The 26,905-nt window shown below is 45.4% G+C and overlaps 2 protein-coding genes across 5 annotated transcripts; one reads left to right on the top strand and one right to left on the bottom strand.

The window, feature by feature from the left end:
- The first annotated feature begins 181 nt into the window (after nt 1-181).
- On the top strand, nt 182-11,782 carry hcls1 (hematopoietic cell-specific Lyn substrate 1). Its single transcript, XM_076989725.1, has 16 exons — nt 182-521; nt 1,208-1,291; nt 1,534-1,607; nt 2,278-2,407; nt 2,557-2,667; nt 2,783-2,837; nt 3,136-3,246; nt 3,471-3,581; nt 3,828-3,938; nt 4,287-4,342; nt 4,448-4,517; nt 4,808-4,962; nt 5,417-5,530; nt 5,923-6,085; nt 6,208-6,276; nt 11,014-11,782. Exons 2-16 carry the CDS (start codon nt 1,208-1,210, stop codon nt 11,145-11,147), a joined length of 1,548 nt encoding a protein of 515 aa, XP_076845840.1. The 5' UTR covers nt 182-521; the 3' UTR covers nt 11,148-11,782.
- llph (LLP homolog, long-term synaptic facilitation factor) lies at nt 11,653-13,474 on the bottom strand. 4 transcript variants are annotated; one of them, XM_076989726.1, is made up of 3 exons: nt 13,342-13,474; nt 12,549-12,773; nt 11,653-12,437 (listed from the first exon to the last, which is right to left on the bottom strand). In XM_076989726.1, exons 2-3 carry the CDS (start codon nt 12,760-12,762, stop codon nt 12,271-12,273), a joined length of 381 nt encoding a protein of 126 aa, XP_076845841.1. In that variant the 5' UTR covers nt 12,763-12,773; nt 13,342-13,474; the 3' UTR covers nt 11,653-12,270. The 4 variants fall into 4 exon arrangements, with proteins under 4 accessions (XP_076845841.1, XP_076845843.1, XP_076845842.1 ...); XM_076989728.1 differs by lacking the exon at nt 13,342-13,474 and adding an exon at nt 13,231-13,312; XM_076989727.1 differs by lacking the exon at nt 13,342-13,474 and adding an exon at nt 13,143-13,280.
- Between the last annotated feature and the right edge of the window lie 13,431 nt (nt 13,475-26,905).

The raw sequence follows: 26,905 nt of genomic DNA on the forward strand, positions 1-26,905 counted from the left end.
AAGTAATTGTTGATGCTGTGGAGGGGGTCGTGTTCTGATTTTGGTGTAAAGGTGTTGCAGGAAGACACACACACACACACACACACACACACACACACACACACACACACACACACACACACACACACAGGTAATGATAGAGGACCCGGATGTTCGTGTGCTCACTCGTCTGTTGTCATCAGGCATGTTTGCTATATAAAGCGTTTCTGTAAGTCCTTCTGGACAAGCGCGTCTATCAAATACTACAAACATCATCAAATAACCTACTACCGTAACAATATTTTTACAGTAACTTTCTAATTACAACTTGTACATATTGACTGTTAATGTAGCATAAACTGACATAAGTAAGAGGAGCTGTTTGGTAGAGTGTGAGGTACATTCATTTCCTCTCAGAGTTTAACGCCTTCACTCTTCCGCTATGTACCTACATTTCTGACCCGTTGTCAAACGCACGCTTAACAAAGCGAGACGTTTTCTTCAACCAGTACTCAAAGGATTTTTAATTACGTGGCATTAATGTAAGTAGCATGTAGTTCCTCCACTGTTTTTTTTTATCTCAATGATTTCTAAAATGTACCTTTAAAAATAAGTTTTCCCGTATATCAGGAAGTGTCTAAGTTAAGTCACTTGTCTAAACTAAAATTCGCAAGTGATTTTTAAATGTGTCTCCGGATTTCTTTACACAAATCGTGAACTACTGTTTACTTCAGCAAATGAGTATTTTAAAATTATTCTTGAAAACGGAATATCTGTATTGCATTTGTACAAATTGAGGAACCAAAGAAGTAATGGGGGAAAAAATACACAAATTGTATTTTCAAGGGGTTTTCTATACGAAACTGATGAAGATAGCAATATAAGAACATATTGAATGATTTTCATTATGGCAAAACTAATTAACATTTCTGTATGCTACCTGACTCATAAGATGTTACTATCCACACAACTGCAGATATTGCAGATAACAAATATGTTGTATATCTAGATAACTGAAGTGTATCCAATTTCATTTTAGCCCAAAGTACGCAAAAGAAGAGAAGTCATAACTGTCCTCTACAGGGTGGTACATCACTGAAGTGTATCTTTACTTTTAGCCCAAAGTTTGAGAGAAGACACAACTGTAGCCTACATGGCGTTGCATTTCTCTGCTAGCATAAAGCAACTTCTGCAAATCAGGCATATAGAACCCTTTTCCCTGTCATAGATGTGGAAGTCTGTGGTGGGACACAATGTTAATGTGAAGGTCGCAGCAGAATCCGATGATTGGGAGACAGATCCTGATTTTGAGGTAAATTGTATGGAGACCTCCATTGAAAACATGACTGGCTACCTCATACTACACAGTTATGTATATAGACTTGAGCATGAATTTCACACACACACACACACACACACACACACACACACACACACACACACACACACACACACACAACACTGCAGAATGAGACAATCTTGAATTTTTTTTATTAGAAGCAGGACAGGTAAAGTTGTTGCCAAAGTGATGGGTGATGTGCGTTTGTGGTTTAGAATGACGTCTCAGAGCAGGAACAGAGGTGGGGGTCTAAGACCATCGAAGGATCAGGCCGCAAAGAACATATCAGGTAACGACGTGATGAATATTAACAGTGTCCTGTGGCCATGCGTCATACACAGAGCACGTTATAACGCATGTATAACGCACACATTCATATATGTGCAGTGTACTACTGCACATGCGATGAGAAAAATAACCTGTTTTCAGTCAATCATACTGAGTTAATCATATACTGAGTCAATCATACTGAGTTTGCTTAAGTTGTTGCTGAAAATACAAAGTCTAGCCACAGTAGTTCTATTTTGTTATGAAACCGCTGTGAACTGTCACTCAAAGCGGTACAAGACAGAGGGAGGAAGTTCAGAGTTGCAGCAGCCTGTGATGCATGTCCAAATATAGCCTGTTGACATGAGGGAAGGCGAAGCAGCAAGGGTGGTTCTGGGTAATGTAGTTTAGTCAAGCTGGACGCCTCGCAGTCACAGGAAAAACTGTAGCCTGTAGAATTCTGTGAGGCTGCAGTGAGTGATGTAATGAAAACACTAACGCAGGGTGTCTTCACGTTGCTGTTAATGGATGGTTGTGTGTCTGGGTGTGTAGAGTGGCAGATCTCAGACAGAAGGTGTCTTCACATTGCTGTTAATGGATGGTTGTGTGTCTGGGTGTGTAGCGTGGCAGATCTCAGACAGAAGGTGTCTTCACGTTGCTGTTAATGGATGGTTGTGTGTCTGGGTGTGTAGCGTGGCAGATCTCAGACAGAAGGTGTCCCACGAGCATGATGAAATAAAGAAGAAGCAGATGGAAGAAGCTCCCAAGGCTTCCTATGGTTATGGAGGCAAATACGGAGTGGAGAAAGACCGCATGGACAAGGTGGGACTCCAATAAGAATCAGTGTCTTATTTCACCCTTTAATCTCAGTAGTTCTACCTCTTCAGACTCCATATGTTATTATTTTAAGTGAGTAAAGGCTCTTCAGGGCCTCTTGCTGGTAGCTGGTGACCTGTTGTAAATGTGTCCAGGGGGCAGTGGGCCATGGCTACGTGGCTGAAGTGGAGCAGCACTCCTCCCAGAAGGATGCGGCGAAGGGTTTTGGTGGTAAATATGGCGTGCAGGAGGACCGCGTGGACAAGGTAAGCCAGTGGGACAGAGCTCTGGCCGGAGACACTGAGCCAAAATGGAGCACGTGTTCAGGGACGGCTGCTACGGCCTCGGTGGATTCATCACCATCTCTTTTCCCCTCTCCAGTCTGCCTTGAGTTACGAGTACAAGGCTGAGGTGGAGAAGCATGCTTCTCAGAAAGGTACTGGACCTTCTGATTCTGTCCATCTGGTGAAACGTCATGGGAGAATGAGAGTTAGTTGAATGAACATATTCATTAATTCAGGTCAGGGTTACACTGGACCAAATGTCAAGTAATAAAAGTGTACTTGTAAGTTATTTTAATATTTTAACACAACATCTCAATTTAAAAGATGACTAACAGAAGGAAATATCACCTGTTTATGTGAGTGCTGTTTTAAAATGATGGGTTTGAGCAGTCAGGGGTTATTTAATTTGCAGCCCTATGTAATGGAGACTGTTTTTCTCCCAAACATCAGACTATGCCACAGGGTTCGGGGGGAAGTATGGCGTGCAGAAAGAAAGAGTGGACAAGGCTGCCCTCGGTTATGAGTACAAAGGCCAAACGGAGAAACACCAGTCACAGAAAGGTGAGCTAGCGCTCCCGTAACACTGGGTGTTGGAGACCTTTCATGCATCACTGCTATTATGTGAAATGCATCATCCTCACCAACATTTATTTTACATCGTTATATTTTGGCCTTGGGATTACAAAATGCTTACAATTTAGACCTGATTTTTAAGCTCAAAGTCAGAACTACTTTAAATCGAAAATACAAATGAAGAGACTGACGCCGGTTCCCATGTCTGCTAGATTACTCCAAGGGCTTTGGGGGTAAGTACGGAGTGGAGAAAGAGAAAGTGGACAAGGCAGCGTTGGGCTACGACTACAAAGGAGAGACAGAGAAACACCAGTCACAGAAAGGTGAGGAGTTACTATAACATCCACGTTGCAACACTGATGTTGAGTTTTGGCCTTCAACCCCTAGAACAGCAGAATCTTATGATGTTGCACTTTTGTGCTTAGAGTTTATTTGGTTGATTCAAAATCTGGCAAAAATACCCAAGTGGTTTTAATGGGAAGTGGAAAATACCAGTCATGAAAAAAGAGACATGATTTTAAATATAGTTTATTTATTTTGCTTTTTGATCTTTGACACGTCTTTGCTAGATTACTCCAAGGGCTTTGGGGGTAAGTATGGAGTGGAGAAAGAGAAAGTGGACAAGGCAGCGTTGGGCTACGACTACAAAGGAGAGACAGAGAAACACCAGTCACAGAAAGGTGAGGACTTCATTATAACTCATCGATTACTGCACACCAGTCATCAGCCCGGAGCAAACAGCTGTTTTATTGTGGAAACATGGTGATGATTGTTCTGTGAGCGTTTGGATATGTGGTTGGGTCTTTAAGCATGTCACACAGAACGTTCAACAGTGTGTCATAGATTAAAATATATCACAGTAACTACATGTAGCAGTTTAATTGTAACATACTGCACATTCCCATGTGCTGCAGGCTCACATCCTTCAGTAGAAGCCAATAGTCATTTATTTATCTATTTAATCTGTGAACAGTGCACTGCAGTTAAAAGCTTTGTGAAACATCTTCTACACCTGTTATTGTTTTTAGACTATGCAAAGGGGTTTGGAGGGCGATATGGCGTGGAGGCAGACCGTATGGATAAGGTACATACCTTTATTAGATATGGGCATGTGCCACAGGGGAGGGGGGTGTCACACGTCTGCGGCAAGCTGGTTCGAGAACACTTACATTTACTCTTGTGGTCACAGAGTGCGGCCTCCTTCAGTGAGATGGAGTCACCAACAACATCTTATAAGAAGACTCAGCCATCTGAGGCCTGTGGGTGTTCTGCAAAGACTCGACACTCTTCACTGCTGAAACTTTTACTAATATTTTATCTTAACAGATGTCTGCCATCACTGATCCCAGCTCAGTTGGACTACAATTTCTATGCAATTTCTATTTTTATGCAATTTATTTAGCTTTGCAGATATCTAGGCCTGACAAAAGCATAGAGATGAGCTTATAGACACATTAGTGGAAATTTCAAGGCTTTTATTTTTCTTATTTTAGATTGGCTAATGGGTGTTTGTGCGTGCGTGTGTGTGTGTGTGTGTGCGTGTGTGTAGCTAGTACGGGAGCTGGGAATCTGAAAGCTCGGTTTGAGAACATGGCGAAAGTATCTGAAGAGGAGAACAGGAGAAGAGCGGAGGAGGAGCGAGAGAGAAGACAGGTCCGGGAGCAGAGGGAGCGTGAGGAGGCGCAGTGTGAGGTGCATGAGAAGGTGTGTGAGGAGGTGCAGAGACAGCAGGTTCCCACACACCTCAGACTGGGCTTGGGTAACACAATGCTAGCTAGTGCCATCTTTCCCTGGATTCATTTATACTGGGAAGTTCTGATTTGCACATCACAGATCTCCCAGTTGTTTCAGGAAGGATGTAGCTGTATTCATGTTCATCTATCACATGTGCCCATGGCAGTTTGGCAATATGGGATCTATGCACACACTAGTCTTGCCTGTGGCTACATTGTGCTTAAGCCTTTTGCTTTAGCTGTTATGCAACATTAATTTTACAGTATCCTAAGGCAACATCTCAACATGTAACATTTTTGTGGGGGGGGAGCGAGTGGCGGGACGCATGCACACACACACACACACTACTACGATGGACTCCGGAGATAGAAGATTGTGATAGATCTAAATACACTAAGTAAAAACATTGTTTGTGAAACTGCAGAGCAGCCAAAAGGCAGAGCAGAGGTCTGTACCTGCCCCTGTAGCTCCGCCTCCCTCCCAGGAATTTCGACCGCTGCCCGAGACGCCCAGAGACCTGCCTGATCACGCAGACGAGGTAAAGAAATAGCATCTTGTCTCTCTCCAGGGTCCACTACCCCACCCGCTTAACTGTCTGATTAAACATGGGCAAACTCTGTCTGGAGGGATTCATTCCTGAGGGGCTAGTAGGTACATCTAGGGGTATTTCACACAACTGCTCTAGAAAATTCTCATCAATTAAAGAGCACTGGATTGTTATCTGTCCTTTATCAGGAATTTGTCAAATGCCTTCATCAGTGCACTAGTGCTGTTACTCAGGCCAAAGGCATACCTGGATCTACAAGGTATTAAAATGAGCAAAAAGACATACTTGCAATGAACTACGTGTCCCAACAAATCTGTCAGCGTAGCTTGTAATATGTGCACACAACGTGTGTGTGTGTGTGTGTGTGTGTGTGTGTGTCGCAGCATTCAGAGGTGGACGAGCAGCCTGACTACGATGAGCCACCTTCTCTGCCTGCCCGGTCTGCAGAGCTATTAGAGGAGGAACAACCAGATGAAGACTCTCCTCCTCCTCTTCCTCCTCGAGAGGAGGATGTAGGAGTTTATGAGGACATTGCAAATTTAAATGGTTAGACACAAGCAGACAAATGGAAACTAGTATAAAAACCTATCTTGAGGTTCACATAGCACAGTTGTTTTTGGGTAGATTCCTACTTTAGTTAGGTCTGGATTTAATGGTTTCTCTTGCAGATGCCGATAATGATTATGAAGATGCTGACTGTGGGACATCAGCTGTAGCACTTTATGACTATCAGGGTGGTAAGTATTGCCCAAACAAACCTTTATATGACTTTGGAGAAATAAAAAAAAAATGTTTTGTTTTTAGCTGAGCAAAGATATCAAATTTTCCTTCTTAAAATAACATCTAAACAATAAAGAGAACAATTAACGAGCAATTTGATATACACTGCTCAAAAAAGAAAATAAAGGGAACATCAAATAACACATCCTAGATCTAAATGAACAAAATATTCCAGTTGAAAATCTGACATAGTGGGATGCATTGAGAACAAAATAACAAAAATTATCAATGTAACTCAATATTATTATCCCGTGGAGGTCTGGATTTGGAATCATACTCAAATCAAAGTGGAAAATCAAATGACAGGCTGATCAAACTTTAGTTGAAATTCCTCAAGACAAATTCAAATGAGGCTCAGTAGTGTGTGTGGCCTTCACGTGCCTGTATGACCTTCTTACAATGCCTGGGCTCCTGAGGAATCTCCTCCCAGACCTGGACTAAAGTCAGTCAACTAATGGACAGTCTGTGGATGGAACGAGACATGATGTCCCAGATGTGCTCAACTAGATTCAGGTCTGGGGAACGGGCAGGCCAGTCCATAACATCAATGCCTTCATTACACAGGAACTGCTGACACACTTCAGCCACATGAGGCCTAGCATTGTCATGCATCAGAAGGAACCCAGAGCCCACTGCACCAGCACATGGTCTCACAATGAGTCTGAGGATCTCATCCCGGTACCTAATGGCAGTCAGGGTACATCTGGCTAGCACATGGAGGTCTGTGTGACCCTCCAAAGAAATGTCTCCCCACACCATTACTGACCCACTGCCAAACTGGTCATGCTGGAGGATGTTGCAGGCAGCAGAACGTTCTCCACAGTATCTCCAGACTCTGTCCCGTCAGTCACGTGCTCACTGTGAAGCTGCTCTCATCCATGAAGAGCACAGGGTGCCAATGGTGAATCTGCCAGTCATGGTGTTCCTGGCAAATGCCAATTGCCCTGCATGGTGTTGGGCTGTAAGCACAAGCCCCACATGTGGACGTCAGGCCCTCATACCACCCTCACGAAGTCTGTTTCTGGCAATTTGAGCAGAAACATGGATACAGTGGGGAAAATAAGTATTTAGTCAGTCACCAATTGTGCAAGTTCTCCCACTTAAAAAGATGAAAGAGGCCGGTAATTGACATCATAGGTAGACCTCAACTATGAGAGACAAAATGTGAAAAAAAAAATTGAGAAAATCATTTTGTCTGACTTTTAAATAATTTATTTGCAAATAATGGTGGAAAATAAGTATTTGGTCAATAACAAAAGTTCATCTCAATACTTTGTTGTATATCCTTTGTTGGCAATGACAGAGGTCAAACGTTTTCTGTAAGTCTTCACAAGGTTGGCACACACTGTTGCTGGTATGTTGGCCCATTCCTCCATGCAGATCTCCTCTAGAGCAGTGATGTTTTGGGGCTGTCGGCGGGCAACACAGACTTTTAACACCCCTCCCAAAGGTTTTCGATGGGGTTGAGATCGGGAGACTGGCTAGGCCACTCCAGGACTTTGAAATGTTTCTTACGAAGCCACTCCTTTGTTGCCCTGGCAGTGTGCTTGGGATCATTCATTGCCCTTGCTGATGGAAGGAGGTTTGCACCCAAAATCTCACAATACATGGCCCCATTCATTCTTTCATGTACACGGACCAGTCGTCCTGGTCCCTTTGCAGAGAAACAGCCCCAAAGCATGATGTTGCCACCCCCATGCTTCACAGTTGGTATGGTGTTCTTTGGATGCAACTCAGCATTCACTGTCCTCCAAACATGACGAGTTGTGTTTTTACCAAATAGTTCTACTTTGGTTTCATCTGACCATATGACATTCTCCCAATACTCTTCTGGAACATCCAAATGCTCTCTAGCAAACTTCAGATGTGCCTGGATATGGACTGGCTTAAGCAGAGGGACACGTCTAGCACTGCAAGATCTGAGTCCCTGGTGTCGTAGTGTGTTGCTGATGGTAGCCTTTGTAACATTGGTCCCAGCTTTCTGCAGGTCATTCACTTGATCCCCCCTTGTGGTTCTGGGATTTTTCCTCACTGTTCTTGTGATCATTTTGACCCCACGGGCTGAGATCTTGCGTGGAGCCCCAGATCGAGGGAGATTAGTAGTGGTCTTGTAGGTCTTCCATTTTCTGATTATTGCTCCCACAGTAGATTTCTTCACACCAAGCTGCTTGCCTATTGCAGATTCAGTCTTCCCAGCCTGGTGCAGGTCTACAATTCGGTTTCTGGGGTCCTCCGACAGCTCTTTCGTCTTCAACATAGTGGAGTTTGGAGTGTGACTGTTTGAGGTTGTGGGCAGGTGTCTTTTATACTGTTAACGACTTCAAACAGGTGCCATTAATACAGGTAATGAGTGGGGGAAAGAGGAGCCTCTTAAAAAAGAAGTTACAGGTCTGTGACAGCCAGAAATCTTGCTTGTTTGTAGGTGACCAAATACTTATTTTCCACCATTATTTGCAAATAATTTTTTTAAAAGTCAGACAAAATGATTTTCTCAATTTTTTTTCACATTTTGTCTCTCATAGTTGAGGTCTACCTATGATGTCAATTACCGGCCTCTCATCTTTTTAAGTGGGAGAACTTGCACAATTGGTGACTGACTAAATACTTATTTTCCCCACTGTATCAGTGGCCTGCTGGAGGTCATTTTGCAGGACTCTGGCACTGCTCCTCCTTGTACAATGGAGGAGGTAGCCCTCCTACGGCCCCCTCCATGTCTCCTGGTATCTGCTCCATGCTCTGGACACTGCTGACAGACACAGCAAACCTTCTTGCCACAGCTCACATTGATGTGCCATTCTGGATGACCTGCACTACCTGAGCAACTTCTGTGGGTTGTAGACACAACTTCATGCTCCCTCTATGGTGAGAGAACTGACAAAATGACCAAAACATCAGCCTGAAAGGATGAGAACAGAGAGGTCTGTGGTCATCACCTGCAGAACCTCCTTTATAGGGGTGTCTTGCTAATTACCTCTCATTCTACCTGTTGTCTGTTCCATTTGCACATCAGCAGGTGAAATTAATTCACAATCAGTGTTGTTTCCCAACTGAACAGGTTGGTTGACTTGGAGTTGGATTGTGTTGTTTAAGTGTTCCCTTTATTTTTTGAGCAGTGTATGTTGTATTCCATTGCTCATATCTAGCCTGACATGGCAGCTCATACATCAACATTTTCAAATGTAATTATTTAATGTATATAATTGACCCAGGTCTAGGGTTGCAGCGGTAACCGGTTTCACGGTATACCACGGTATTAAAATGCACGGTTATCATACCGTGTGTGTTTGCTTATTACCGGTAAAAGACAAGCCAGCGGAGAAACTCACCCGCGCTTGCGCAACTCCGCACCGGTTCAGCTACTCAGAACACAGCGGTGAGAATGGCAGAAAGTGTATCAGACTTAAATTTTTTAACAAAAAAAAAAAAGGCCTAAACTAAAATCAGCGGCGAAAATGACGTAATCACGGTGGCTCCGCCCGTGCGCGAGGGTCTCGCGCGCTGTCGGCATTTTCGAATTTTGTAACTTCGCGCGGGCCGCGCCTCAGCGCAATGAACAAAGTCATGTTTGCAGGGTTCATACACCTTTATAAGGTGGAAATAAATCACTTGTACGTCACTTGCAAGGTCCATTTCAATATTTCCTAGCACGATAAACTTAAATAAGTTAAATATTTATACATATACTCAAAATAATTCCCTTTTCTATCACATTATTTAATGGTTGTTTATTTTCAAAACACCCGATCTTAACGTCTTCACATTCTCTTAAGTTTCGTCCTGGAATTACAAGAGGCTCGTATTTGTTAACGTAATACAAGAAAACTGTTCAGTCAGACAGATATTTGTTGTGAAACGAAGTAGCGGCAAGTATGAACGCTTGAGCCGGTCACGGAGGTTCGCACGAGGTGTGCAGAGTCGCGCGCTACGGTCACTAGTGAAAGTATAAAACTAGCTTTTTAAGGTCCTTGCTTTCACTGGACGTGAAAGACGCCATTAATTTACATGCGTTCATTTTTAAATTCTGACATGCCTGTTTTTCATATGTTAAAACCAGACTCGGTGTGAAAGCCTTAAAATAGAAAATCTCAATTGTGAGGATCATGTCAGAAATAAATCCTCTCTTTCTGCAGTATCTGGTTATATTCCAACTTGGCAGTACAACGGACGTTTACAACAGTTGTTGATCAGACACTGACCCAGGCTCAGTTTATCAGATATTAAATAATTTAAACTTAAATAATTATAGGCCTACTGAAATCCATGATTTAGGTTTATCTAATTTTGCAGTATTTATATAAACAGGTGTTTTTTTATAAAGGAGACATTTTGTATACAATAGTTAAGGTTTTTACAAGTTCATTGAACAAAAATTTTTTTTGTAATTTCTTTAAGGGTCAGTGTATCTTTTAATAATATATGTAACAATCTGTGATACCGTGATACCGCTGTATTTTCTGAGACGGTTATCATACCATGAAAATCTCATACCGTTGCAACCCTACCCAGGTCTGAACAAGACTCCACAAACTGAGCTGACATTATCTTTGCTGGACTTAAAGCGCTTTGTGACAACATGTGTTGTGAAAAGCACTATACAAATATATTTGATTTGACTTACTGACATTTCAGTTTTTTTTTTAAGTTGATACGGACTGCTTGGTACTTGAAGTATTGTATTTCGCTTTTGTTTTTAGAAGCAGATGACGAGATCTCCTTCATGCCTGATGACATCATCACAAACATTGAGATGGTGGATGAGGGTTGGTGGAAGGGAAGTTGCCATGGCCGCAATGGGCTTTTCCCAGCATCCTTTGTGAAGCTCTCCTAAAGTCGTGCCACGGCTAGAAGAGTCACGCCCTGTCCAGCTTCTTATTTTACTAAAAGCTCAGCATTCAGAAACCAAGCTAGCATCTCAAATCATCCACTTGTTACTCTAAACAGTGCAAATAAACATACTTAAAAGTTCAACCTGCAGATGTTAGACCAGACATCCAAATTTGAATAGAAGCCCAAACATGAACAGAAGGCTTAACAAAAATGTGCAATATGTATAAGGCAGAGATGCAGTGTCTGCTGACTGGAAGTGCTTCTTGTACGTGCACCTAAGGTCACCCAGACAGCTTACATGCCAATATCCCTATACCAGGTGTTCAGTGTTTGTTTGGTTAACATATTGGGAGCTGGGGTATAGCAAAACATATGCCAAATATATTAGTGGAAAACCAATATTTCTTCATGCTGAAATGTATCAAATGTTCTAGACATTCTTAATATTTTGACAACTGAACATTACACAATGAAATGAAATGGTCCTGTGTTTTCATAGTCAACAATTAATGAGGAAGATGTTTCTTTTAATATTAGGAAAAACAATGTCATCCACTGTCACAATTGATTATACAAACTCTTGCTTTTCATTTACCAAATATCCATTAAAGATATATCAGGTTACACCAAACAGCCTATGCTCTCTCAAACAGCGTGTTGCTCTTTGCACTGTCAGAAAACTGAAAACATAGCAAGGTGTGAATTAGGGGTTTATAAGCACCTGAGGGCATTTACTGAACAGGGAAGGCTGCGCGCGCGCGCGTGTGTGTGTGTGTGTGTTGAGGGAGGGGTGGTCTCCATAACAGTCCCTTCAAGTTAAAACCAGCTGCAAAGAACAAATTCACATGTTCCTGGGGCAGCACAGATCAAGTCTGTTGGGAGGGGTGGGTCTACCAGGCTGTTGGGAGGGATGGGTCTACCAGGCTGTTGGGAGGGGGGGGTCTACCAGGCTGTTGGGAGGGGTGGGTCTACCAGGCTGTTGGGAGGGATGGGTCTACCAGGCTGTTGGGAGGGATGGGTCTACCAGGCTGTTGGGAGGGATGGGTCTACCAGGCTGTTGGGAGGGGGGGGTCTACCAGGCTGTTGGGAGGGGGGGGTCTACCAGGCTGTTGGGAGGGATGGGTCTACCAGGCCAAGCCCTTTGGTTTCTTCTGCAGTCCTTTCTTCTTCTGTCGCTGCCTTTTCAGTTTTTTCGTTTGTCTCTGGCTCATCCATTTGGGGTACTGTCCATGCTCATCCAGCATTGTGTCCTTGTTGCGCTTGCTGTCTGTGTCCATCTTCCCTGTATCGTCTGGTTGAGGGCGCACAAGAAGGCAGCCGTGTATCAACACTGTAACTGCAGCCATATATCAACACTGTAACGCAACACAAACTGCAGATTGTTGAACGTTTTTGTACTTACCATCTTGTCCTGCCATCTCCACATCTACCGCTTTCTCCTTCACCTTCTCTGCAGGCACCACAGTGGCGATCTCGGCCACGTCCTTCATGGAGATCTCGCCTTTCCCTTCGTGCCCCAACGCCGCTTTGAGCCGTGCTAGCTCCTTGGGTGCGTTCTTCTTCCTCTTCTCCGCACGCATCTTTCTTTTCCATTTGCTCCGTAAACTTTTCGCCATTGTTCTAAAAACTGAGGAGATGTACATACACACACACAGTCTCAGATAACGGCCTTTATCACGGAAATAAAGCCACCGGGTTGTAGTGCAGTATTTAAATAAAGACACCGGGTTGTAGTGCAATATTTAAATAAAGACACCGGGTTGTAGTGCAGTATTTAAATAAAGACACCAGGTTGTAGTGCAGTATTTAAATAAAGACACCAGGTTGTAGTGCAGTATTTACTGGGTTGTTAGCGTTGACTCGGTAGGACCAGGTGAACTCGTGAACGTATAAGCTACAGTTCTGGTCAGCGTTAAAGACGAGTTGATTTGTAACTGTATTACTTAGATACATTAGCTAGATGAATATACGTGTCGTTCAACAGGGTGTTACTTACATATTTAAGTCATTAGCCTAACATAACGCTAGCTAGCTAAATATTCACTAGAACGAGCCACGCAATTCTGAATATTTTTAGTCAATACCTCTGCTAACGTTTAGCTAAGTGAGCTATTTGAAGTGAAGTACAAACGCCTGCTGATATATATCATAGAAGCGCTCTTTGGTTGGTCTTATACGTTTATATTGTTACTCACGTGGAGTAGTTCCGAGAAAACGCAGGACACATGTGTTTCTTTTCACATTTACCGGAAAGTAGAGTAACAGATTTGCGACATTTGAAATGCCGTAAAGCAGCTCGACTGTTGTTGTGGGCGACAGCCTCGACTGGGTCACGTGAGGCAACCCCAGCGCGTGAAGTGGGTAACACCAGAACTTTTCCAGGAGATGGCGACAAAGAGTTGGAGAAGAGAAAAGAGAAAAAACCCTAACCCTAGACCGCGTAGACCGCAGCCCACACACTTCGAAGGCCGGGTAGGCTGCATCTCACGGCTGTTAAATGAGACCGTCTAGTCTTCGCAAGATGGACAAAGTCATGTTTGCCGGGTTCATACACCTATACAAGGTGGAATTAAAGCACTTGTACGTCACTTTAAAGGTCCATTTCAATATTTCCCAGCACGTTAAACTTAATTAAGTTAAATAGTTATACATATACTCGAAATGAATCGAAATAATTCGCTTTTTTATCACATTAGTTTATGGTTGTTTATTTTCAAAACGCCCAATCTTAACGTCTTCACGTTCTCTCATGTTTCGCCCTGGAATTACAAGAGGCTCGTATTTGTTAACGTATCGTTTCGGACAACACTGCAAAGCCATATTTACGTTTGATGCCTGATGTGTATATATACGGTCTCTGGTCAGGTAAAAATGTTCTTTCCCCGGTTTTGCAGGGGTTTTTTATTCTCCACTGCCACCTATCGCCACCTATCGTTTCGGAGAACACTGCAGCGACGCTCGCGACATTCGCGAAAGTATAAACGCCTACACCGCTCGCGCAGGGTCGCGCGAGGTGGGCGGAGTCGCGCGCTACGGTCGCTCGCGAAAGTATAAACCAGGCTTTAGAAGTATGGAGTCAAATTAGGGTCTTTAATGGTGACGAAAAAAAAACAATATCGCAAATATAAGAGTAGCATTTTGCATTTTACGTTCCTAATTTGTTTCTGCAATACTTTCCCTCTTTTGCGTTTCTTTCTTTTCTTTGCGTTTCACATTTTATGTTGCTGCTTTTTTTTTTGCAATACTTTCTCCCTTTTGCGTTTCTTTCTTTTGTTTGTGCGTCACTGCTTTTCTTTGCGTCTCGCATTTTACGTTCATAATTTTTTTTTGCGCTTCTCTCTTTTCTTTGCTCCGGTTTTACCCTCTGTGTGGGGGCGGGGAAAGAGGCGTGGCCAAGAGCGAAAGGCGTGCTGTGAACGTTCAGCGTCAGTTCAGCTTCCTTCCACTCGCTGAACTGAACTGCTGCTGCAGCGCATCTGGTGTTAAAGGAAGAGAGAGGTCGGGTGTGTGCGAGGTGGTGGCGCATTTCAGGGCATTGTTTTTATTCGCTCAGGTTTTCAAAAGATCATTTCAAACCGACCTCAGTAAAATGTTAATAATAATAATAATAATAATAATATATATTTTTTAAACGAAGTTTTAAAAGGGCACTTTCGTTGATAAAGGGCAGAGTTGGTGGTGCTTTAGCACCTGATGTCTATGTCTGCACGCATATACCTGTGGTCCAGCTGGGCGACCGTCTGCCATGATACCGGTAACCAAACGCCTTTTGCTCTTGGCCACGCCTCTTTCCCCGCCCCCACACAGAGGGTAAAACCAGAGCAAAGAAAAGAGAGAAGCGCAAAAAAAAATTATGAACGTAAAATGCGAGACGCAAAGAAAAGCAGTGACGCGCAAACAAAAGAAAGAAACGCAAAAGGGAGAAAGTATTGCAAAAAAAAGCAGCAACATAAAATGTGAAACGCAAAGAAAAGAAAGAAACGCAAAAGAGGGAAAGTATTGCAGAAACAAATTAGGAACGTAAAATGCAAAATGCTAATCTTATATTTGCGATATTTTTTTTTTTTCGTCACCATTAAAGACCCTAATTTGACTCCATATAGAAGGAGTCCACGAATTGGGACAGCCTCGGCGCTGCGCAGTGACGTAACCGACCTACAAATGCGCACTTCGTGGGCTGCAGCCCCTGAATTGAGATACACCTAATGTAGATGCGTAAACTTTTGCCAAGCACGTGATGTGAGGCTGCCATTTAATTGGTCAGTTTCAGACACTCCCACTCTTGTTAGACACCCCCACTCTTGTTGGTAGTGTCAGTCATCTGAGGTTCGTTAACTCGGTTCACGTTGAATAGCTACAGGTTGGAGCAGCATCTTTTACAAAAAGAGAAAATTCCGTTTTGATGACTGACTTTAATACAAATGTAATAGAGAAATTTGCAAGCCAGAAGGAAAGGAGGGCAAAATTCATGTTCAAATAAAGAGCACTAAGACTGCTTTATTTGTTTTTCATTTTTTTGCGCCCCCCTCAATTTTTTTTGCACCAGCCGCCACTGCACCGGGCAAATAGATGCTGAAACGGGTGGGTTTTACACATACCGCAATAATACGGGTGGGTATGCGGGCGGGTAAGTTAAATACGGGTGGGTATGCGGGCGGGTAAGTTAAATAAGTGGTCATTTTTAATAGGCTTTTATTTTCTACGTAATGAACATAGTGTTACCTTTTGCCTGATTAGCGCCTCCCGATGGTGGTGGCGAAGCTCAGGGGAGTTTACTTATACCGTAGCTCCGTTGGCCAGAGCGGGCTGAACTTTACTCTTCACCAGTTCTGGGGTAATACCCAAACTTCGGTTCTTTTCCAGTGGAAACATACGGAGCCCGGGAGGGGACATGGGTAAAAAAAATTAAATGAGGTAACGTTTTACCATTCGAGCGCACGTTTTCTGTAATTCGTGCTCACGATTTTCTTAATTCGTTCACACGATTAACAATTCTGTCACGGTCACAGCTCCGGACCCTTCCCTGTGGGCGTGCCACTATGTTGTCTGCGTGTCGTTATGCCCATGTATGTACTTCCGTGGGTGTGGGTTGTTCGTGAGCGTGTTCGTAGTCGCACCTGTGCCTTGTCTCGAGATCACGAGGGTTTGTGTTATTCACCTATTTAATGTGCGTTCGCGCAGTGTCTTGTGCTCGTCTTTGTCTAAAGTTACGTGTCAGCGTGAGTGAGTGTTTGTGTGCTACTTGCGCTCCGCACCAAGCTATTTCGTGTTGGTTCCAATAAATGTTGATTGTGCACCGTAATCGTCGTGGTGTCTGCCTCCTGCACCCAACGTTACAGAAAGACGAGCCGAATAAGAAGTATGCCAGGATACGCCACCCGTGCCCCAAAGGGGAAGAGGAGAAGCCGACGTCACCACGGCTCTTCCCCGGTTCGGCGCCGCGAATCCCCTGTCACCGAGCAGACCATGCAGCAGCACCCCATGTGTGCGTACTTGCTGTGCGCGGCTCGAGAGACGGAGGACGAAGAGATGGCAGACGGTATCCGCCAATCCGCGGTCCGCATATGGAGAGAGTTGCACCCTCCCGCGTCCCTAGGGCGGCCACCCAGAGCGGTGGGCAGCAGCGGATCGGAGGACAGGAGATCACCGCCCCTGGACTTCCCAGAGGAGGAGTCCAGTGAACCGTTCATGGTGGGAGTAGGTGCCTTTGCCCTCACTCCCCCCGAGGATGAGTTCGGGAGTGAGGACTCCGGAGAGGAGGAGAGTGAGGCCAGCTGCCCTTCCCCCACGTCAGCGGCTCCCCTGACGTCGGACGAGGAGAGGGAAACCAGCCCCACACCATCGGTCTGCTCCGATGCCTACGAGCACCCCGAGAAGGCGGAGGGTAACGTTAGTCCTCCCCCATCTGTGTGCTCCGACTCGACGGTGTACTACGGAGAGGGGGAGAACGTTAGTCCCCCTCCGTCTCTGCACTCCGAGACAACGGTGTGCTACGGGGAGAGAGGGAGCGCCAGCCCACCTCCGTCCGTTGGTTCATCGTCCTTGGTGAGCGAGGACGAGAGCGAGGAGAGTGAGGGAGAGAGCCTTCCGTCAGTGTGTTCGCTCCAGACAGTATACAAAGGGGGAGGGAGCGGACCGGACAGTCCGCCCAGGTTGAAGAGTGGGGAGTCCTGTGGGGAGGAGCCTATGGACCACTCCCGATGTGAGACCCCCGCACGGTCCATGGACTGGAGCGTGGCCGAGGAGGAGATGCCGGCGATGGACACCACCCCCGATACCGGAACCAGGGGAGGCTGGCCTGGCAGAGGAAGGGCTTCCTACGGGAGGTTCCCAGAGAGGGTGGAGGAGCGCCAGCAGGCTTATAGGGCGGCAAGCCCCTACGGCACTCCCGGAGGAGGTAGCCGCGGACCAGGGAGGACAGTTGCCGCGAGACACGCTGGTCGCACCGCCTCCAAGCGGGAAACAGGTCGAGCTGCACCTCGCGCGCCCACCGATAGTGCTGCCACCAAGCGGGCGACCAGTCGCGCTGCACCTCGCGCGTCCGCCAGACGTGCTGCCCCCAAGCGGGCGACCAGTCGCGCTGCACCTCGCGCGTCCACCAGAAGTGCGTCCCCCAAGCGGTCGGCCAGTCGCGCTACACCCAGCGCATCCGCTAGCCGTGCGGCACCTGGCGGTGAACGGGCGGAACAGGCGGGAGGTGTACCGCCTTCTGCAGCGCCTCCAGTCCCCGGAGCTTTAGCTTGGCTCCGATGATGAATGTTTGTGTACCGGTGTTTTTGTCAGTCCCAGTGTTTCTCCCTAATCCACTGTTCCCGTTTGTGCCCTTTGTGTTCAGCGTCCCTGTGTGCATGTTTGTGACTGTGCCATTGTTTAACGTATTCTCCCCTGTCTTCCCAGGGAGGGTGTTCTAGAGCTGTTCGCGATGGTTCCCGCCATCGGGGGAGACGGCTCTCGGAGGCTCGTGAACCCGGCGGCTCCGGACCTGCCCGTTGGTATTGGTTCGGGGCTTTTCCGGCTACGCGGGAAGCTCCGGGAGTAGCGAGCCCCTGGTGGAGGGTTCTGTCACGGTCACAGCTCCGGACCCTTCCCTGTGGGCGTGCCACTATGTCGTCTGCGTGTCGTTATGCCCATGTATGTACTTCCGTGGGTGTGGGTTGTTCGTGAGCGTGTTCGTAGTCGCACCTGTGCCTTGTCTCGAGATCACGAGGGTTTGTGTTATTCACCTATTTAATGTGCGTTCGCGCAGTGTCTTGTGCTCGTCTTTGTCTAGTTACGTGTCAGCGTGAGTGAGTGTTTGTGTGCTACTTGCGCTCCGCACCAAGCTATTTCGTGTTGGTTCCAATAAATGTTGATTGTGCACCGTAATCGTTGTGGTGTCTGCCTCCTGCACCCAATGTTACAAATTCGTGCGCACGTTTTGTTTTAATCGTGTGCACGTTTTTATTAAACTCGTGGTCACGATTTATTCATTCGTTCACACGATTTACAATTCCTTACAAAACACAAAGCAACATTAAAATTCGTCATAAATGTTCATTAAAAGGCTTAGAATTCGCTTCAGATGCCGTTTACTGATTGTGATTCCCCGCTGTGCAAGGGAAGCTACAATGTCCTCATGACGCATAAGCAAATAAGACCTAATAAACATATCTCTGTTCATTGTGGCATAAATCTAAACAATTAAAGTATATACAGTTTCAGGGAACTGTTACTGCCTCTCTCCTTGTATCTGCAATGTATGTGCTTAGGCCAGTAGGGTTTGCAAATGAATGAATGAAAACGTGCGCACGAATTGTTAATCGTGTGAACGAATGAATAAATCGTGAGCACGAATTACAGAAAACGCTCATATGGTAAACGTTCCCACGTTTAATTCTTTTTTTTACCCATGTCCCCTCCCGAGCCCTGTAGAAACATGAGCAGAGGCTGGTTATAACGCAGTACCAGGCATTTATTGTAGCTTGCTTGGTGGTTACGATATACTGTTCCTGCACAGTAACCTAGGATAGATTTGTGAACCTATGCGATTTTATTTAGTTGTTATACTCGCATTTGTTCCCTCTCGTTTTGCAATGTGTTATGACACCGGTTGGCTACCAGTGGCGGATCCAGCCGGCAGTTTTTGGACGGGCCAAAGTGTAATTGGGGTGGGCAATCACGAACGAAAGTTGTTCGGGGTGGGCGGGGTGTATAGTCATTAAATGACTCGTGCGCTAGGCGCCATCCTGCAGCAATTATAGTTTATTTTCTTTAATTTTCATACGGAAAACTGTATTCTGAGCTTGTGATTAGGTGGGCCCAGCTGCCAATCAGGGTGGGCCTGGCCCACCTAGGCCCGCCCGTAGATCCGCCCCTGTTGGCTACATAAATTGTCTTGCGTTTTACCAGTTGCTACTTTTAGATAGGAATACTGTTCCTGCACTGCAACCTTAGATTTTATTTTGTGTTGTACTGACATTTTTTCAGAGGCGCATTGCAAAATAAAGTGCTCTATAAGAATACTTTTAATTTGTGTGATTTTTCACGGGCACGGGTGGGTAACGGGTATAATATTAACGGGTCCGGGTGGGTACAGATTTAACTTTGAAATAGCCACGGGTTCGCGGGTGGGTGGGTGCTGTACTCTGCGGATATGGGTGGGCGCGGGTCTCAAAAAACGGACCCGTGCAGGACTGGGGGGGGGGGGGGGGGTGTTCCTGGTGGGAGTTGGACTCCTCTAGGGCTGCCCCTGTCACTGAGTCTGTTCATGACTTTTATGGACAGAATTCCTTGGCGTATTCAAGTGGTGAAGGGGGTTCAGTTTGGCGTATTCAAGTGGTGGAGGGGGTTCAGTTTGGCGTATTCAAGTGGTGGAGGGGGTTCAGTTTGGGGGCCTCAGGATTCCACATCTCCTTTTTGTGGATGATGTGGTCCTGTTGGTATCATCGGGCCAGGACCTGCAGCTCTCGCTGGATCAGTTTGAAGCAGAGTGCGAGTACGGGATGAGAATCAGCACCTTCAAAACTGAGACCACGGTGCTCAGTCGGACAAGGGTGGAGTGGCCTCTCTGGGTCGGGAGTGAGTCCTTGCCTCAAGTGGAGTTGGGTGGTTTGGGTATCTGGTCTGGATTCCCCCTTGGCGCCTCACTGGTGAGGTTCTCCATGCATGTCCAACTGGGAGGAGACTCCGGGGAAGACCAAGGACACGCTGGAGAGATTATATCTCTCAGCTGTCCTGAGAACGCCTCTGTATCCCCCAGAAGGGCTAGAAGGCAGCTGAGGGGAGGGAGACCTGGGCCTCTTTGCTTAGGCTACTGCCCCAGCGACCCCGACCCAGATAATCGCCTACAGATGGATGGATAGATGATGATAATGATGATGATGATATTATTATTATTATTATTATTATTATTATCCGTTCTAGTAAATTATATGTATTACTATTTTGATTGCTTACTTCAGCAATTGTGTTCATCCTATTTATGCTTCAACTGAACCAGACCATCTTCCGGTCTAATACCTGTCTAATTAAATGTACCAAAGTTTATATTGTTTTATTTTATTTTGGATATTACCAAACTGCCCCACCATTCATTATAACAATGTGAACTGCAAATATAGATATGATTCAGTCTGTAGAATGAACTACATAAGGCAAAAAACTTTACAATAATTTTGATATTGTAATAAACCAAGCCTGTGTTTACTACAAAACATTTAAATGTTTTCATAACACAAACTAATTGATTAGAGATTCTGGTGAAACCAAGAGTTCTGCCATCAACAATGCTTACTGTAGCAGTTTTGTGTTAATAGCGCTAGAAAAAGGCCATCCAACATGTTAAAGGTCAGGTATGAGTTCGGTTACTCCAGGAGTTATTCTATGAAACTCCAGCTCCACGTTCCAAACATCTGTCATCATTAGGAGCTCACAAGAGGGGAGCTGACATTGGGAACACGTCCCACCCCCCAACTTCTTAAAAAGAGGCAGGGGGGGGTGTCTCTGCTGCCTTTGAAGTTGCCTGTGGTGAATGTGCTTGATAAAGACAGCAGCAGTGAGTCAGAGTGGCCCACAGGGAGGATGGCCGGCCTGTCTCCTGCCACTGATGCAGGCAGCATTCTGCTTGCTGGACATGTAGACCCAGAGAGGTCCATCTGGTGGGCTATCCTGGTGACATTGTCCTTGGCAGTCAGGTGAGGTGCCTTTATAAAGACAGAATGTGAGTGTGTGTCAGTGTGTGTGTGTGTTTTCCAATTAAGCCTCCACTAGCAAGTGCAATACATCTGAGGAATAATAAACTCCCAGGATATCATAGGCAGGATGTAAACAACACATAAACATCACACTCACTCACTCTCTCTCTCTCTCACACACACACACACACACACACACACACACACACTGTCACGGTAGGCTGGACCGGCTCCGCAGGGGAGCCGCCCACTTCACAACACTCCACCTCCTGTTCACTCCCTCAATCTCAGTCACCATCATACTAATCACACCTGTCCCTCATCACACACACTCCTTTCTTAAGCCCACAGGTACAGGTACAGGTGCAGTCAGTGCTCTGTGTTCCTTGCACCTTCTGGACCTGCTGGATGTCTTACGCTCTACCATCAACTAAGTTAAAATGACTTTGTGAGATGAGTCTGATAGCCACTATGCTTCTCCTTCTCTTTTATTTTTTATTGACTGAGCTGTGCTGTATTTATATTGGAAATGGACATTAAAGAGAACAGGGCACCATCCACTGTGCCTGCTGCTTCTGTCACCATATGACACACACAATCCTGCACATTTACACACTCTTTCTGTCACAGAAATGGATTGATTTTTCCTCCGGGTTCTTGGCTGGTTCCTGGCTGGTAGTGCACTCTTAAAGGCATCACAAGAGTCTGTCAATTAATGGGATAAAATAATATGGCGTTAAAAATTGAATGTGAAATACAACACTTACACAGGCTGCTGTAATACAGAGCAAACAGAGTGTTACTGGGAAAATGACAATATTTGTCTTATACTTGTTAAGTTTGTTGGATTTGACTTTGCTGAAGAGATGGTTTAGGCTTTGTTCATCTACCACCTGTGTAAAAGTTGTGTCTTTCAGTATGTCTATCAGTATCTTATAGCTCATAGCATTGAACGCCACAGTTACACCGATGAAGAGCTTGAGAAGAGACAGAGTACATCTTTAACCTTTGAAATAGAAGTTGTGATGACCTATAACATAAGGTCATTTGAATAACTATAGAGTGAAGTGAAGGATGTAGTTATGAGAACCACCTTGGTTTCCCAAGGCAATGTAATCACTGTAGTGGAGATAGAGAAGAAATATTTGGCTATCACCCCAGAGAGGACCCTGTGTGAGAAACTGACTCGTCCAAATCCCTTTGATTGTATGGAAAGGTAAACATGGGCTATTCACCCAGCACTAGTCTCCAAGGAATACACATTCACAATGGTTTTCATTTCCCAAAGCTTAGAATTCTATCCTTATCTGTTCTCCTGAGCTTGGGAGAAAGGCCTTCAGAGGGTTCTGGTCAGAATCAACCTTCCTTTGGAGGACACAGGGCTCACAACTCAGGAAGGACCTACACTCAAAAAACTTTAAATTCCAGCCTAATCTGGTTCATCAAGGTTTAAATCCAATTTATAACACCTTGGAATTACTATGTTGAAATCCAGAACTGAAGATGCAAATATTTTAGAGATCGTTGTAACTCCAAATCTGAACTGCACACGGAATTTGAACCATGTGCCTCTGAAATTTGAACATTATGTGATTTGTGGTTGATACAAAGACACAATTAATGATCTTTCATATACTCATTATTAAGTGATTTTATCAGAATACCTGTTATTGTATAATCACCCCACATTGATGCGTATTTATGTGTTTCAGTAGTGTGAGCGTGGTGCGAGTGGGTGAGTATGGAGGTGGGTTCACTACAGAGAGTGAGATGAATGCACGCACAGAAGTTCCAGTTCCAGGTGTTTAATGGTGGAATCCAACAAATAAATAAATTACTGACTAATAAACGTAAAGAAAAACTGTATAAAGGAAAACAAATATGTAAAAAGTACTCAAGCCCGCAAAGGCTTATATGCAGTACCTTAAGCGAGTCACTGGCAAACAGCAGCCAGTCTAGCCCCTAACTTCCTTGGGCTTAACACCAGCACATACAATATCCACCATCCAATAACCAACCTTAACCAACCAACATCAACCTCCCTTTAGCTCTGAGAGGAAGCCCTCTTATACTAGTAGCCCCTCCCCTTAATTAAGCTGGGGCACACCATTACCGCTGGCAGGGGTTACCTATAAACACAAACATAACATACATAACATTACTGCAGTAACACACAATATACATAACATTTTACATTTAGTGCACTATAACAAGAATAATAATTATGTCCATTCAGTGTGTACATCTCCGTCCTCAGGTATTCCCAGGACCTGTAACCCCCCTCCCCTCCTTTAGTAGGCCGAGGGCCCTTCGACCACTATAAGGAAGGAGCTGGCTGGGCCGCCAGTCCCCCTGAAAATCACACATGAAGAGGTAAGTACACCATTTAGTCCATTACATGAATGTCTGTAATCCAGCGTCTGCGATGCGTTGGAGAACTATGCCCACGTGTTGGACGTGCTCCTCCCACGTCGCGCTGAATATTACGACATCGTCAATGTATGCTGCTGCGAAGTCCCCTGTGTCTTTCAGTACAGCATCCATCAGTTTCTGGAACGTTGCAGCAGCTCCATGGAGACCAAACTGCATAACCAGGAAATGATACAGTCCGCTCGGTACCCGGAACGCTGTCAGCTCCCTTGCTTCTGGGCACAATGGCACTTGCCAGTAACCTTTGCATAGGTCCAGTGTCGTCAGGTACTTTGCCTTCCCCAACCGCTCGATCAGCTCATCTGCTCGCGGCATGGGGTAAGGGTCAAATGCAGAAACTGATTTCAATTTTGAGAAGTCAACGCAAAAGCGAAGCTCTCCATCCTTCTTGGGGACTAGGACCACTGGGCTGCACCATTCACTCGTGGATGGCTCAATCACCCCTAGCTCAATCATCTTTTCAACCTCCTTCTTGAGGTTCGGGATCAGGCGTGCAGGAACTCTGCAATTGGTCTGCCTGATGGGCTCTTGTTTCAGCAGCCATATTTTGTGCTCTGTGACATTAGTCCTCCCTGGGTCTTCACTGAAGACGTCCGCTGGAACGTGTTTCCTCAGCTGTAGCTGTTGCTGAAGTCCCAGGTGTGAGAGGCTGAGAGGTGCAGCTGGTCCGCTTCCTCCAGGAAAGTACTGTTCTTTACTCTCCTCTTCTTCATCCACGGCCCGAACCCATAGCTGTTCCGTGGTGCTTACTTTGGCTTTGTTCCATGGTCTGAGCATGTTGATGTGTAGTATTTGATGCTTCTTCTTTCTATCAGGAAGCAACAGTTCATATGAGGTTTGCCCCACTCGTCGTACATCCTCGTACGGCCCCTGCCATTTTGCAAGCAGGCTTGTGTCTGAGGTGGGCAATAAGACCAGTACTTTCTCCCCTGGCCTCAGCTCTCTGTCTCTTGATGCCTTGTCGTACCATTCCTTCTGTTGTTGTTGGGCTTTCCTCATGTTCTCTCTGACCAACTCAGTCAGTGTTGTCATTTTTTCTCTCATTTTCAGGACGTGCGACAGAATGTTCAGTCTCTTTGTTGGATTAGGTCCTTCCCATGCCTCCTTGTGTACATCCAATGGGCCTCTCACTTCTCTTCCATAGAGGAGCTGGAGCGGTGAGAACCCAGTTAACGCTTGTGGCACTTCTCGGTAGGCGAACAACACGTATGGGAGCCACTTGTCCCAGTCAGAGCCAGTCTCTGACACAAACTTGTGAAGCATGCACTTCAGGGTCTTATTGAAGCGCTCAACCAAGCCGTCAGTTTGTGGGTGAAAGGGGGTCGTCCTGATGCCTTTTATACCCATTAACGCAAAGACGTCTTTAAGCTGCTTGGACATAAAGTTTGTTCCCTGATCTGTGAGTATTTCACGTGGTATGCCTACTCTGGATATTAACTGTAGGAGTGCATTAACCAGCTGGCGTGTTTTCACTTTACTTAGTGCAAATGCTTCTGGATAGCGTGTTGCATAATCGGCAATTACTAAAATATAGCGTTTGCCACTCTGACTCTTGGGTAGGGGACCTACTACGTCCATGGCGATCCGTGAAAACGGGACGTCAATAACAGGTAAGCTTATCATGGGTACTCTGTCTGATTTTCTTTTTGGTGCGGTTAGCTGGCACTCTGGGCATGCTTTGCAGAACTCTATTATATCTAACTGCTGACGTGGCCAGTAGAATCGGTTCGCTATTCTGCTCTGAGTTTTAGCGTGCCCGAGGTGACCTGCCCATGGGTCAGAATGCCCTAATTTAAGTACTTCCTGCCTCAAACCTACAGATACCACGAGTTGTTCTATTTCACCTTTTACTCTGAAAAGAATGTCCCTAATTATTGTGAACCGGATCTCGCCCTTCTCTGCACTGGGGTTCTCTGCCTTTAGGAATAGTGGTTCAAGTGTCTTGTCCTGACGTTGTAACTGCGCTATGTTACCAGGCAATGCGTCTACCTCTATATCAGGACATTCTACTTGTTCCTCAATAGCAGTGCCTCTGATTTTATCTTGTCTTTTCTGACTTTTAGACTTTTTTAATTTTAGGCGTCTCATTGTAGGGTAACTCCCTCAAGAGAGTTTGATTTTCCCCTGCTACACTTTCTTGCTTCGCCTGCAGCCTGGTTACAACCATTACATCAGCTGTATTCTGCCTATCTGCTAAGAGGTCTATTAAAACGGGTACATCTCTGCCTAAAATCACGGAGTAGGGAGATTGTTGAATTATACCCACGTTTAGTAGATAAGCCTGTCCCTGGACCTCTATGCTTACTTCTGCTGTGGGATATACCTGCTCGTCCCCGTGTATGCATTTTACCCGTAATTTCCCGGTGTGTACGACTTCATCGTTGGGAAAACATTTAGTAGATACCAGCGTCTGACTAGCTCCCGTATCAATGAGCGCTTTTTCTACTGCCTATTTTTACAGTAATTGTGCTGTTTTTAGTGTCATCTACAGTTTCAAAGCTAAACTCTTTCCTTGGGCTGTACGACAAACGACTGGAGCTACTCGATAAATTAGGACAAGCACTAATTTTGTGGCCGGTTTGGTTACAGTTAAAGCACCGTAGTGTTTTATCTGCGGGGCGTCTATCGCTAGCTGCTCTCACGTTAATCGCACTCGAGCGCCCGTGTGTAGGTGGTCTGCTATACTGTGGCATCGGACTACCCCGTCCCCCAGCAAACTTACCCAACTCGGTGTGCTGACGTGGTTTGTTGACTTCGTCGAAGTGGAAGTTGCCTTCTGTCTGTCTCGCTGCCACGAATGCCTCCGCGTGGTGCGAGTGGGTGAGTATGGAGGTGGGTTCACTACAGAGAGTGAGATGAATGCACGCACAGAAGTTCCAGTTCCAGGTGTTTAATGGTGGAATCCAACAAATAAATAAATTACTGACTAATAAACGTAAAGAAAAACTGTATAAAGGAAAACAAATATGTAAAAAGTACTCAAGCCCGCAAAGGCTTATATGCAGTACCTTAAGCGAGTCACTGGCAAACAGCAGCCAGTCTAGCCCCTAACTTCCTTGGGCTTAACACCAGCACATACAATATCCACCATCCAATAACCAACCTTAACCAACCAACATCAACCTCCCTTTAGCTCTGAGAGGAAGCCCTCTTATAC

The sequence above is a fragment of the Brachyhypopomus gauderio genome, unplaced genomic scaffold (assembly GCF_052324685.1).
Source record: "Brachyhypopomus gauderio isolate BG-103 unplaced genomic scaffold, BGAUD_0.2 sc70, whole genome shotgun sequence".
Classification (NCBI taxonomy): Eukaryota; Metazoa; Chordata; class Actinopteri; order Gymnotiformes; family Hypopomidae; genus Brachyhypopomus; species Brachyhypopomus gauderio.